This window comes from Moschus berezovskii, chromosome 18 (genome assembly GCF_049115385.1).
Source record: "Moschus berezovskii isolate FMDL1 chromosome 18, NW_MosBer_1.0, whole genome shotgun sequence".
Classification (NCBI taxonomy): domain Eukaryota; kingdom Metazoa; phylum Chordata; class Mammalia; order Artiodactyla; family Moschidae; genus Moschus; species Moschus berezovskii.
The window spans coordinates 76456233-76470745 of NC_142477.1; the positions used below are offsets into that span (position 1 = coordinate 76456233).

At 42.6% G+C, this 14513-nt stretch overlaps 1 protein-coding gene across 1 annotated transcript in view; it reads right to left on the reverse strand.

Moving 5' to 3' along the window:
* Positions 1-14513, reverse strand: part of DOCK2 (dedicator of cytokinesis 2) — a 473020-nt gene that overhangs the window by 418635 nt on the left and 39872 nt on the right. The window contains exons 8-9 of the mRNA XM_055421792.2: positions 12960-13114; positions 3677-3758 (exon numbers count right to left, since the gene is read on the reverse strand). Of these exons, the coding sequence (XP_055277767.2) occupies positions 3677-3758; positions 12960-13114 (237 nt within the window). The remainder of the gene's footprint in view (positions 1-3676; positions 3759-12959; positions 13115-14513) is intronic.

Genomic DNA, 14513 nt, shown 5'->3' on the forward strand with positions numbered 1-14513 from the left:
TGGATCATCGAAAAGCAAGAGAGTTCCAGAAAAACATCTACTTCTGCTTTATTGACTATGCCAAAGTGGGTCACAACAAACTGTGGAGAATTCAAGAGATGGGAATACCAGATCACCTTACCTAACTCCTGAGAAATCTGAATGCAGGTCAAGAAGCAACAGTTAGAACTGGACATGGAACAACAGACTGGTTCCAAACCAGGGAAGGAATACATCAAGGCTGTATACTGTCAACCCTGCTCATTTAACTTATATGCAGAGTACATCAAGAGAAACGCTGGGCTGGAGGAAGCACAAGGTGGAATCAATATCAACTGGGAGAAATATCAATAGTCTCAGACATGCAGAAGATGCCACCCTTATGGCAGAAAGGGAAGAAGAACTAAAGAGTCTCTTGATGAAAGTGAAAGAGGAGAGTGAAAAAGTTGGCTTAAAGCCCAACACTCAGAAAACTAAGATCATGGCATCTGGTCCCATCACTTCATGGCAAATAGATGGGGAAACAGTGGAAATAGTGGCTGACTTTATTTTTTTGGGCTCCAAAATCACTACAGATGGTGACTGCAGCCATGAAATTAAAAGACATTTACTCCTTGGAAGAAAAGTTATGACCAACCTAGACAGCATATTAAAAAGCAGAGACATCACTTTGCCAACAAAGGTCCATCTAGTCAAAGCTATGGTTTTTCCAGGAGTCATGTATGGATGTTGGACTATAAAGAAAGCTGAGCACTGAAGAATTGATGCTTTTGAACCATGTTGTTGGAGGAGACTCTTGAGAGTCCCTTGGACTGCAAGGAGATCCAACCAGTCCATCCTAAAGGAAATCAGTCCTGCATATTCATTGGAAGGACTGATTCTGAAACTGAGACTCCAATACTTTGGCCACCTGATGTGAAGAACTGACCCATTTGAAAAGACCATGATGCTGGGAAAGATTGAGGGTAGGATGAGAAGGGGACAACATTGGGAGAGATGGTTGGATGGCATCACCGACTCAATGGACATGGTTTGAGTAAACTCAGGGATGGACAGGGAAGCCTGACATGCTGCAGTCCATGGGGTCACAAAGAGTTGGACACGACTGACCGACTGAACAAACTGACTGAAGCCACCCCATCTGTGGTACTTTGTAACAGCAGCCCTAGAAAATTAATACACTAGATAATCATATAAGTCTCCTAGGTAAGCCCCCTTTTTACCTCTTTTCTGTGAGAAAAAATTTCACTTGCTCAAAAGAATAATCAGATGTTTAAGAGCTGTCTCATCGGAGACCCTTGGTATTAAGGAATCTTACTGCTATAAAAACAAGTAAAAATTCTTGAACACAAGTCATTCCCTGGAGAGTGTGAAAGCAAGCAAGTTCAGAAGTAGGCTTCAACCTCTGCTGTCTGCCAGTCACTTTTACTTTGGCCTCACACATCTCAGACATTTGGGGAAACTGAGGCAGGACAGCACACCGTCAAACACATGCTACCTGATTTAGTAATTCATTCTTGCTCCTTTAGGGCTTCCCTGGTGGCTCAGACAATAAAGTATCTGCCTGCAGTGCAGGAGACCTCAGTTCAATCCCTGGGTTGGGAAGATCCCCTGGAGAAGGGAATGGCTACCCACTGCAGTATTCTTGCCTGGAGCATCCTATGGACAGAGGAGACTGGTGGGCTATAGTCCATGGGGTTGCAAATAGTCTGATACAACTGAGGAACTAACACACTAGTGCTCATATTACCATTCAGTCTTGTCCTGCGTGTGTTAGCAGCAACCCCTCAGCTGGGGAAAATCTGAGGAACTTTGTATACAGGCTCCTTTCCTCTTACAGAACCAGAGGGTGAATGCTCATGAAGCAGATGGAAGGGAAATCCAGCATTTGCCCACCCCATGTGCCAGTTCCTCAGGCTGTACCCCCAAAGAAGAAACTAGGAAGAGCTGACATCCAGAGACAGGAGAAATGAGGCCACCAAGGCACATGCCTGCCAAGTCATATCTCATCCCTGACTTAAACATCATCTCAATTCCCAACTGGACATAATTCCCAGTCAAACGCCATCACATCACATAGCTTTAATTATCTGCATTGCATGGATGGCCTCCTGACATCTCTCTTGTTTATTTATTCATTTAATTACTTTCTGAATCTGCCCTCCCCGCCATCACACCCTGAGCCCAGGAGCCTACCAGTTCACTTACTGCTGTATCCTCAGCATCTAGCACAGAGCTTACAAACTGCAGGTGCTCACTGGGTAGCACTTGAATCAACCGAAGAAGCTAGAGCATCATGACCTTTCCTGCCCTGAAATGAAGATTCCCATGATTTCAAGAGAGGGAAGTGCCAGCAGTTAAGCCAGTCAACCAAGGTTCTCAAGTTCATTGGCTTGGGAAGAAGAGGTAGAGGCACAGGCAGAATTTCACTAAGGCAGGATCACAGTCTCGTTATTATTGAGTGACACAAACTTACCAATGCCCTTTTCTGCATGTTTACATCATGAATTGGTTCTCTGCAAAATGAACCACTGATTGATTCCCTGTCTCTCTCCTTCTTGTGAAACATCTGTCTCCTGGTTTAATCAGGAAGCTCCATGGGATTCTCCTATTTATCAAGAAAATAAATAGGCTCCTCCTTCTAACTAATAATAGATAAAGAGCATTGAGGCACATTTATATATGCCAAGAAAACTTTTGTCTAAGCAATTAGGATCTATGATCTTATTCTAGGCCTCTGGCCCATTTTTCAGGAACTAACAAACAAAATAAATCAGCTGTGCTCCAATCTAATTGCAACACAACATAAGACATAGAACTTAATGGGCTGTAACTGGAAAATTATTGTGGAGCAAGGTAGGTTAATCTAGCATGTTGGTTACTCCTGGATCAAATCCACGGGTTTGATCAATGCCCAGATCTCTCCCCAGCTCCTCCTCTGTAATCTTCCTTTTTTACAAGCAACACAGTGAAAAATCTCATAAACGCTCTTCTCCCCAAAGACACTTGCAGAAAACACCAATAGTCTTGGGTATTTTAAGATCATACTCTGAACATACCTTGGAGTAAATAGGGAAAGAGTGGGTTTCTGCAGGAAATGATAACCCTTATCTCCTTCTTTCCAGTATTTCTCCCTTCTAGAACTAAAAGGCCAGGTCACTGTCAGAGATAAATCATCCAAATAACAACTTATTTCAACATTTCTACTTATGTGTTGCCTGGTGAATATTGGTATTTAGAAGGATGATCCCAGGGAACCGTAAGATCCTTAGTCATCTATGACTTAATTATGTTCAGAATATCCAATTTACCAAGGCAGTCAATGTTCTAGAAAGGCCCTTACTAATATCAAGTATTTTGTAAAGGTTTTTAAGTGGGTCTGAACCGAAAACAGGAACTCCTGTTAACTGTGAATTGATGTGAATCGTTGTGTCTAGCTCACCTAACCATGACTGCCGGAAGAGGCGTATGCCTATTTAAGCAGGGCTCTTCACTGTGTGCACACAGGTAAGGAGGAGGTAGGGAGTGAAGAGGGAGCCAGGAGGAGATCCATCTTCCCAAGTGCCCTCTCTGCAGACACCCCAGAGCACAGCTCTACACACGGCCACGCTTCTTCCCGACCACTGACCAGCCCCATTTCCAAGACTACGGGCTGGTGAGCGTGGGACACAGTACCCAGAGGACTGCACACACCTACCGTGAAGACCACCTTCAGGTTATTGAGCATCTCGATCTCCTTCGGGAAGCCCCTGCTGCCCCATCGCACCAAGTAGTTCTCACTGTGGGAAGAGGAGTGGCAGCCGTTACTGTCAGGGGTCTCCACAGTCATTCAGTAAAGATACCCACTGAGCCTCTGCTGTGGGCCTGACACCATGATGGTTGCTGGGGACACGGGAGCATCTGAGACAGACTCTCCCTGTCTTTCCCTCCCTCCAGGAGATCACAGTCCCATCAGAGAGGCAGACGTGAGACCAGCCAGGCCGTGGAATTACTAACATATGTGTGTTCACAACCTCTTTCCCTCTCCTATCCAGCAAGCAAATTCTAACCCAGCTGCCTAATGTTTTTGAAGAGCAGCAGTTTTCTCTGTAGAGGTGATAGAGTGGCAGAGGGAAAGGATCCTTTCCTCTCAAGGGAAAGGATTTTTATGTGTTTCGTTGGACATTAAGAATATATTGATGTGCAGCCACTGTGGCAGGTCCTTAAAAAGTTAAACATACAGTTGTCATGTGACCCAGCAATTCTACTCCTAGGTATCTACCTAGGAGAAATAAAGACATATATTCATACAAAAACTTATACACGGATGTTCATAACAGAGTTATTCATAATAGCCAAAAAGTGGAAACAACCTACATGTCCATCAGCTAATGAATGGATTAAAAAAAATGTGGTATATCCATTCAACAGAACCTCATTAAGCCATAAAACGGAATATAGTACTGATTGACAATTACTATAACATGGATGACTTTACCATATTATTTTAAGTGAAAGAAGACAGACACAAAAGGCCACATATTATATGATTCCATTTATATTAAATGTCCAGAACAGGCAGGTCCATTGAGACAGAAAGTTGATTAGTGGTTGTCAGTGGGGTTAGGAACAAGGGAATTGGGAGTGGCTGCTAATTGGTATGGGTCTTATTGTTGGGGTGATGGAAATGCTCTAACATTAGGTAGTAGGGATGGTTGAACAAAATTAAAAATATACTAAAACCATTGAATTGTATGTTAAAAAGTGGCAAAGTCTCTGTTATGTGAATTATGTCAATAGGAATAATAAAAAAGAAAAAATCATTAACAAACAAAAAGAATGTATTAAGAATATGTTAAAATTCCCTGGCAGTCTAGTGGTTAGGACTCCGTGCTCTTACTGTTGAGGGCCTAGGTTTAATCCCTGGTTGGGGAACTAAGATCCCATAAACCATACAGCACAGCCCCCCCCCCCCCCCAAAATAATGTATTTGCCCTTCCTACCCTATTCCCTTTTCAAGACTGAGTAAAGATTTGAATGATTTTAAGTAATCCATTGAACCCACTGGATGTAGGACCATTTCTTTGAATGAATGTCACACTGTGATGGGCCACAGAGGGCCTTAGCCAGTATCTAATATACACTAAGTAATGATTTACATGCAGTCATGACAACTACATATATGTATATATATGCAATCATGCTATCAAGAAAACATTCAGGATGTTGTGAAGATGTCAATCAGAAGAACTAGCCCTAGTCTGGGTGGTTACGGGAGTCTTAGGTGAGGATATGACATGTAAATAAACTTGGTCAGGCAAAGAGAGTGGGAAAAAGAAATGGTTCAGGCAAAGCAACAATGTGTGCAAAGGCCCTGAGACAGGATGGAGCTTATGCATCTAAAAAGCAGATCCAAGGGAAAAGTTGTAAGAGAAAAATTAGAAAGATAGGCCAGACCATGGAGGACATATAGGATTTAAAGACTGTGGCTTGATTCTTAACAGTAGGCAGAGCTCACCGACAGTCTGTATGAAGAGCAGTCACAAAGTTCTGACACCTGATCATTTACCAGCTCATATCTTCCAGTAACAGTACACCGTACACACAACCCTGCCTGGCTGATGCTGGTCAGTCTGGCTGCATCAGCAAGGTCAGGAAATCTGGCACTGCTCTTTTTTAAAATTTATTTTTATTGGAGTATGTTTGCTTTACAATGTTGTCCTGGTTTCTACTATACAGAAAATGAATCAGCTACATGTATACATATTTCTCCTCCCTTTTTTTTTTCTGTAATTAATTTATTTTTTATTGGAGGCAAATTATTTTACAATATTATATTGGTTGGTTTTGCCATACATTGACATGAATTCGCCCCGGGTTTACGTAAGTTCCCCTCCTGAACCCCCCTCCCACCTCCACCTCCCTCCTCCCTTTATCCTCCCTCTGGGTCATCCCCGCATGCCAGCCCCGAGCATCCTATAACATGCATTGACCCTGAACTAGTGATTCATTTCACATATGACAACATACGTGTTTCAATGACATTCTCCCAAATCATCCCACCCTCACCCTCTCCCACAGAGTCCCAAAGACTGATCTATACATCTGTGTCTCTTTTTCTGTCTCGTATACAGGGTTATCATTTCCATCTTTCTAAATTCCATATAGTATGCTGTATTGGTGTTTTTCTTTCTGGCTTACTTCACTCTGTATAATAGGCTCCAGTTTCATCCACCTCATTAGAACTGATTCAAATGTATTCTTTTTAATGGCTGAATAATACTCCATTGTGTATATGTACCAAAGCTTTCTTATCCATTCGTCTGCAGATGGACATCTAGGTTGCTTCCATGTCCTGGCTATTATAAACAGTGCTGCAATGAACATTGGAGTACATGTGTCTCTTTCAATTCTGGTTTCCTCGGTGTGTATGCCCAGGAGTGCAATTGCTGTTAGAGTTCCCTGTGCTATACAATAGGTTCTCATTAGCTATCTATTTTATACACAGTATGAATAGTATATATATGTCAATCCCAATCTCCCAATTTCTCCCACCCCTCTGTGTACCCTGGTATCCATGCTTTTGTTCTCTATGTCTGTCTCTATCTCTGCTTTGCAAATCCAATCACCTATACCGTTTCTGCTTTATTGACTATGCCAAAGCCTTTGACGGTGTGGATCACAATAAACTGTGGAACATTCTGAAAGAGATGGGAATACCAGACCGTCTGACCTGTCTCTTGAGAAACCTGTATGCAGGTCAGGAAGCAACAGTTAGAACTGGACATGGAACAACAGACTGGTTCCAAATAGGAAAAAGAGTAGTCAAGGCTGTATATTGTCACCCTGCTTATTTAACTTATATGCAGAGTACATCATGAGGAACGCTGGGCTGGAAGAAGCACAAGCTGGAATCAAGATTGCTGGGAGAAATATCAATAACCTCAGATATGCAGATGACACCACCCTTATGGCAGAAAGTGAAGAGGAACTCAAAGGCCTCTGATGAAAGTGAAAGAGGAGAGTGAAAAGGTTGGCTTGAAGCTCAACATGCAGAAAACTAAGATCATGGCATCCAGTCCCATCACTTCATGGCAAATAGATGGGGAAACAATGGAAACAGTGTCAGACTTTATTTTTTTGGGCTCCAAAATCACTGCAGATGCTGATTGCAGCCATGAAATTAAAAGACGCTTACTCCTTGGAAGGAAAGTTATGACCAACCTAGACAGCATATTCGGAGAAGGCAATGGCACCCCACTCCAGTACTCTTGCCTGGAAAATCCCATGGACGGAGGAGCCTGGTGGGCTGCAGTCCATGGTGTATCTAACAGTTGGACACGACTGAGTGACTTCACTTTCACTTTTCACTTTCATGCATTGGAGAAGGAAACAGCAACCCACTCCAGTGTTCTTGCTGGAGAATCCCAGGGACGGGGGAGCCTAGTGGGCTGCCATCTATGGGGTCACACAGAGTCGGACACGACTGAAGTGAGTTAGCAGCAGCAGCAGAAGACAGCATATTAAAAAGCAGAGACATTACTTTACCAACGAAGGTCTGTCTAGTCAAGGCTATGGTTTATCCAGTGGTCATGTATGGATATGAGAGTTGGACTATAAAGAAACCTGAGCGCTGAAGAATTGATGCTTTTGAACTGTGGTGTTGGAGAAGACTCTTGAGAGTCCCTTGGACTGCAAGGAGATCCAACCAATCCATCCTAGAGAAGATAAGTTCTGGGTGTTCATTGGAAGGACTAATGTTGAAGCTGAAACTCCAATACTTTGGCCACCTCATGCAAAGAGTTGACTCATTAGAAAAGACTCTGATGCTGGGAGGGACTGAGGGCAGGAGGAGAAGGGGACGACAGAGAATGAGATGGCTGGATGGCATCACCAACTCAATGCATATGAGTTTGGGTGGACTCCGGGAGTCGGTGATGGACAGGGAGACCTAGCGTGCTGCAATTCATGGGGTCGCAAACAGCTGGACACGACTGAGCAACTGAACTGAACTGATATCATTTTTCTAGTACTTCTTTAACTTAGGAGAAGATTAGTATAGTTTGCTGAGTTGATTCATTCAGTTTTTCATGCCATCCAGGAGCATACCATTGGTTCTAAATAAATGCCCATTATCTTGAATTGGGATATAAACAAAATAAAACTCAAAACCAAGTCAGCCCAAAAGACATAATAAGAGAATTCAGCAAACTTAAAGCAAATCACCTTCTTTTTTGAAAAGTTTGTTCTCTCTGATGTTCTGTTCTTTTCTTTCATTTTACCTCTAGAAGACTAATAAGAATAGTCTGAGCAAAGCTCACTGGGGAATTAGAATGTATAACAAAAAGAACACAGCATCAGATTAACCAATGGTTAAAATGAAATCAAGTTAAAGGAACATTTTTTAGTAACATCTAAAAATTTAAGTGGAATTTTCATCAACATAACCAAGAAGCCTCCGAGACTCCATATACAAAAAATAATTTTTCATTATTTCCCATCGGTTATTTCTGGACCACCATAGTGAAATACCTGGCTATTTCTCAGAACCTTTAATTATATGGGGCTTCCCTGATAGCTCAGTTGATAAAGAATCTGCCTACAATGCAGGAGACCCCAGTTCGATTCCTGGGTAGGGAAGATCCATTGGAGAAGGGGTAGGCTACCCACTCTAGTATTCTTGGACTTCCCTTGTGGCTCAGCTGATAAAGAATCCTCCTGCAATGTGGGAGACCTGGGTTCGATCCCTGAGTTGGGAAGATCCCCTGGAGAAGGGAAAGGCTACCCACTCCAGTATTCTGGCCTGGAGAATTCCATGGACTGTTTAGTCCATGGGATCACAAAGAGTCGGACATGACTGAGTGACTTTCACTTCACTTCACTTAACCACACGTAGCATCCCCACTAGAGAACTAACTGACCAGGTCTAAACACCAGGCACCAGAAATTTTCTTCTATGGGAAACAGAATCATAAATAAAGAAAAGCAATCTAGAGGGCTGAGCTGGCCCCTTCCAACTTTGCCCAGGGAGATCTGGGTGGTAAATCTGAAGGCCTACCTGGCATTAAGAGGTAAAACCTCTTCCATAAGACACCCTCCTCAGGGGAAGGGGGAGAACCATTCCAACCCTTTCTTGAGCTTCTTTTGGAAATTGGTTTTGCCCCTGGCCTGATGCCTGAGCTGCTTGCTTTTTGTCCTACAAAACTTACCTTAAGTTTCCCAAACCAAATCTTTGCAAACATCCACTGGAATCCGTCCACCATTCATCTCAATATTGAAAGGGTGAAAGTGAAAGTCGCTCAGTCATGTCCAACTCTTTGGGACCCCATGGACATAGTCCCTGGAATTCTCCAGGCCAGAACACTGGAGTGGATAGCCTTTCCCTTCTCCAGGGGATCTTCCCAACCCAGGGATCGAACCCAGGTCTCCCACATTGCAGGCAGATTCTTTACCAGCTGAGCCACAAGGGAAAGGTTGATCCCAGCCAAATTCTCCCCAGCCCACCTCTGGGCCACACTGCTGATGCACTAACCTGCCTGAGGCTCACTGTAGGCACCTCCTGGCTAGGGCAGGCAGGAGTGGGGAAAATTGGTTTCTTAGGGAAATAACAGCTACCCAGCTTCAGACTGACATGGGGAGTGCTTCCCAGCCCCGGGGCCCCTTCCCTGTATTGTGCCTGCTCTCTTCTTTCTTTGTTTTCTACTCTTTTTTTCCTTCATTCTTTGGTAGAGGGTGGGCTCTACCCCTTCGTGTCCCTCCTCCTCATCCTTCCCTCTCCTGAGGGCTCCTCTGTGTCTCCAGCGCTCTCAGAGGCATCACTCAGGCATGCCCCATCGAGCACATCATTTGATGTGGCACATCAGGGAACAGAGCTGCCATCTCACTGATCCATTGCTTCCCTCCCCAGAGCTGGCTCAGGCCATCCATCACTTCGATGAGCCAGAAGGCCAGGCATCCTTGTCAATTCAGCTATGAGGAATCCTTGTGTTTTTCGAGAGGCAAGAAGCACTTTCATGATCTTTGTCACAGGTGTCTTAGGAGTAGCTGGCAGGGAATAGTAAGGAGCCTATGACATGCCCAGCATCTCACGGTGGGTGCTAAGGAAGCAGGAACACTTGCTCAGTGTCTGTTGAGGCCTAGCCAGAAACAGGGATTTAAGTTTGCTATAAAAAAATAGCTTTCCACCTACAGTGCTAAGACCCTGGTGAGACCCACTGAGGATATCTGATACAACTCTTTCTTGGTGACAGACTAAATTGGAAACTAGCTTATCTTTGGAGTCAGATGAACCTGGGTAGAAATCTCACCTCTGCCATTTTATAAATATTTGTGATCTTGAGCAAGTCATTTGACCTCTCTGAGCCTCACTGCCTCATCCAAATCACATGGAGTAATGAGGATTATATGGGATCATACACAGACCTCAGTTTAATCTTCTTAGATAGTCGATCTATGTTTCATGAATGTCTCTAGGAGGGCCATTATTTTCTAAAATGAATTTTGTAAGTTACTAGGAACTGTGTGGGGCTTCCCAGGTGGCTCAGTGGTAAAGAATCCACCTTCCAAGCAGAAGATCTCCTGGAGGATCTTCCTGGAGAAGGGGTGGGAAGATCCCCTGGAGAAGGAAATGGCAATGCACTTCAGTATTCTTGCCTGGGAAATCCTATGGACAGAGGAGCCTGGCAGGGTATAGTTCATGGGGTCACAAAGAGTCAAACATGACTTAGAAATTTCATCAACACAATGAAGGTAAGAAGATATCACATCCTCGGTTGAAGTAGAAGGCTCATGCTCCTGCTCCATTAACTGGGATCTCAAATATGGGACCATGTGTTGGCTCAAAACCCAGCTGGAGGGGACAGGCAGTGGTCACCTGAGAGGAAGGATGGACTGAGCCACAAGCAGAGGCCAAGGCTGGCAGTGGCCAGAGATACATCAGTCTTTTCTCAGGAGATTCCAAACACTGTTTTGTCTTCCTCAAAATGAGGTACCTGGAAGTTCCCTTAACCTTTCCATTCCCAAGAACAATTAATTAAGGTGATTACAATAATAGCCACTGCCACTTGGAGCACCATATGACAGGCCCTGTGCTTCATGTGCTTTTTCTTATTAAAAACCTGTGACCCTGTGAGGTTGACACACACATTTTGCAAATGGGACACTCTGGCTTAAGAAAGAATAACAACTTGCCCACGTCTAAGAAGGAGTAAGGGGCCACAGTGTGAACCTGCCTAGATCCTAGATTACAGAGCCCACACTTCCAGCTTGTCACTGCCATTGAGGACACGGCATTTTCACCATTCATTTCTTAACTCTCTTTTTTAAAAATATAATTTTATTCTATCCAGTGCTATCTGTTTGAATCTTGTTATTTCCATTGTTTTCCATTAATCAAAAATTGCTCACAAAACCCTATTGTGTGATGTGGATAAACCTAGAGTCTGTCATACAGAGTGAAGTAAGTCAGAAACAGAAAAACAAATATTGTATAGTAACAGGCAGACTGATTCAAAATTGTAAAAGAAGTACATCAAGGCTGTATATTGTCACTCTGCTTATTTAACTTGTATGCAGAGTACATTATGCAAAATGCCAAGCTGGATGAATCACTAGCTGGAATCAAGATTGCAAGGAGAAATATCAACAGCCACACATATGCAGATGATACCACCCTCATGGCAAAAAGGGAACAGGAACTAAAGAGCCTCTTGATGAAGGTGAAAGAGGAGAGTGAAAAAGCTGACTTAAAATTCAACATTCAAAAAACTAAGATCATGGTATCCAGTCCCATCTCTTCATGGCAAATAGATGGAGAAGCAATGCAGATAGTATTTTTTGGGCTCCAAAATCACTGTGGACAGTGCCTGCAGCCCTGAAATGAAAAGACGTTTGTTCCTTGGAACAAAAGCTATGGCAAACCTAGACGGGGTGTGAACACGAGGGACGTTACTCTGTTGACAAATGTCCTTATAGTCAAAGTTATGATTTTTCCAGTAGCCATGCACAGATGTGAGAGGTGGACTGAGCACCGAAGAATGTATGCGTTTGAACTGTGTTGTTGGAGAAGACTCCTGAGAGGCCCTTGAGCAGCAAGGAGATCCAACGAGCCCATCCTAAAGGAAATCAATCCTGAATATTCACTGAAAGGGCTGATGCGGAAGCTGAAGCTCCAATATTTTGGTCACCTGATGTGAAGAGCTGACTCATTGGAAAAGCCCCTGATGCTGAGAAAGACTGAAGGCAGGAGGAGAAAGGGATGACAGAGGATGAGATGGTTGGATGGCATCACTTACTCAATGTACATGAGCTTGAGCAAACTCTGGGAGAAGGAGAGGGAAGCCTGGGTGCTGAGTTCGGGGGTCACAAAGAGTCAGACATGACAGCGATTGAAGAACAACAACACATATATATGGAATCTAGAAAAATGGTACTGATGAACTTATTTGTAGAGCAGGAATAGAGACGCAGATGCAGAGAATGGACACAGCAGGGGAAGGAGAGGATGGGACACACTGAGATGGTATCATTGACATATACACACCAACATGTGTAAAACAGATAGCTAGTGGGAAGTTGCAGTATAGCACAGGGAACTCAGCTCAGTGCTCTGCAATGACCTGGAGAGGTGGGATCGGTGGGGCAGGTGGGAGGGAGGGGCATATGCACACATATAGCTGATACACAATCTATCTGCTGATACAGCGGAAGCTAACACAGTGTAAAGCAATTATACTTCAACTAAAAATAAAAATACACAGATGTTTTTTAAAAAAATTTTAAACCCTACCATAACTCTACTTTTAGAAAAAATGCCATGGTAAGTAATATTTCCACCTGACTCCCACACCCTAAAAGAAGTTATGTCCACATTCTCAGTTAGCCTGTTTTTTTATTGCGTGGGAATTTCTCCACAAGTAATGGTGGAAAAAAAAGATGCTCGGAGCTCTGGCAACCCCCACCTCCCAAATGCAGAGAAGTCAGGCAATACCGAACATACTTACCTTATGACCATTTGCTTGTTGGGGTCATAGAGAGACATGAAGAGCTCAGCATCTTCCCCAATTCTGCACACAAAGTTTCTCACGAAGACATAGAGGCTATGGGTAGGGGATGAGGAAATCCGGGAATACATTCCATAATCAGGCTGATCTTTTGACTGAGAGGTGGAAGGGAAAAGAGAGGAAAAGAGAAAATTAGCCCTGCACTACTTAGGACAATGGATTGGCCGAGGGTATTGAGAACTATGTAGGTTTAGAGCCTAAAGATTTCAACATTATATTCAGGCCTTCCACCAAAAGCATCTTTTGTCTGAGTCAAGTCACTCTGATCTTGATCTTGGGGAATATCGCAAACAATCTAGCCTTCCTCATAAAATTTAGTGTCATAAAAAGCACAAACTATATAAAAGAAAAAAATGCTTAAACAGATTTTATCAAAGCTAAATATTTTGCTCATTGAAAGATAAATTTCTCCCAGGTAAGCACTGGGAGAAAATATATTTGCAAACCATAGATCTGATAAAAAAATTCGCATCTGGAATATACAAAGAATTCTTACAACTCAATGATAAGAAAACCAACCCAGTGAAAATGGGCAAGGTATTTGAACAAACATTTCTCAAAAAAAGATACAAATGGTAAAGGCCAGTAAGCACATGAAAATTACTAATCATTCAGGGACATTCAAAACAGCAATGAGGTACCCCTACACAGCCACTAGACTGGCTAAAGTTAAAAGACTGACAATATCAAGCATTAAGAATGCAGAGAAGCTGGTGGCACTCATGTGTTGCTGATAGGAACGCAAGACTGTGCAGCCCTTTTGGGAAATACTATGGCAGTACCTTAAGAACTTAAACATACTCTTATCATACAGTCCAACAATTATTACCCAAAAAGAATAAAAACATTTGCCCACACAAAACTTTGTATGTAAATGTTCATAGTGTTATTAGTTATAATAGCCCTGAATTAGAAGCTACCCATATATTTAACAATTGATATATGATATATACCCTTGGTCAATGGTATAGCAACTGAGCAATGAAAAGGAAAAAACACTAATACACACAACAACATTAATCTCAAAAACATCATGCTGAATAAAAGAAGTCAAACACCAAAACCATATGATTCCTTTCATATTAAATTCTAGAAAAGACAGTATAGTCATGAAAAGGATTGCCCAAGACGGGGTTGGAGAAGGGGGTTGAACTGCAAAGAAACTCAAAGAAACTTTTAAGATGTTGGAACTATTCTATACCTTGATTGTGGTAGAGTTTGCCCAATACAATATATTAATAATATTCATTAGATTGCAATTTTAAATGAATTAATTTTATTGTATGAAAATTATATCTCGGTAAAGCTAAAAATAAAATTGCTTTCAAATAATGCACAGAGGTAAAATACTTTAAAAAAACATAAATCAGATTAGGTTAGCCTTGTTAAGGTTATGTTTCCTTGGAATCTTTTGTTGGCTTCCTACCACAGTTGGAATAACATTTGCCACAGTTGGAATGACATCTTATTCTTTCCCATGACTCTTAGGTCCTG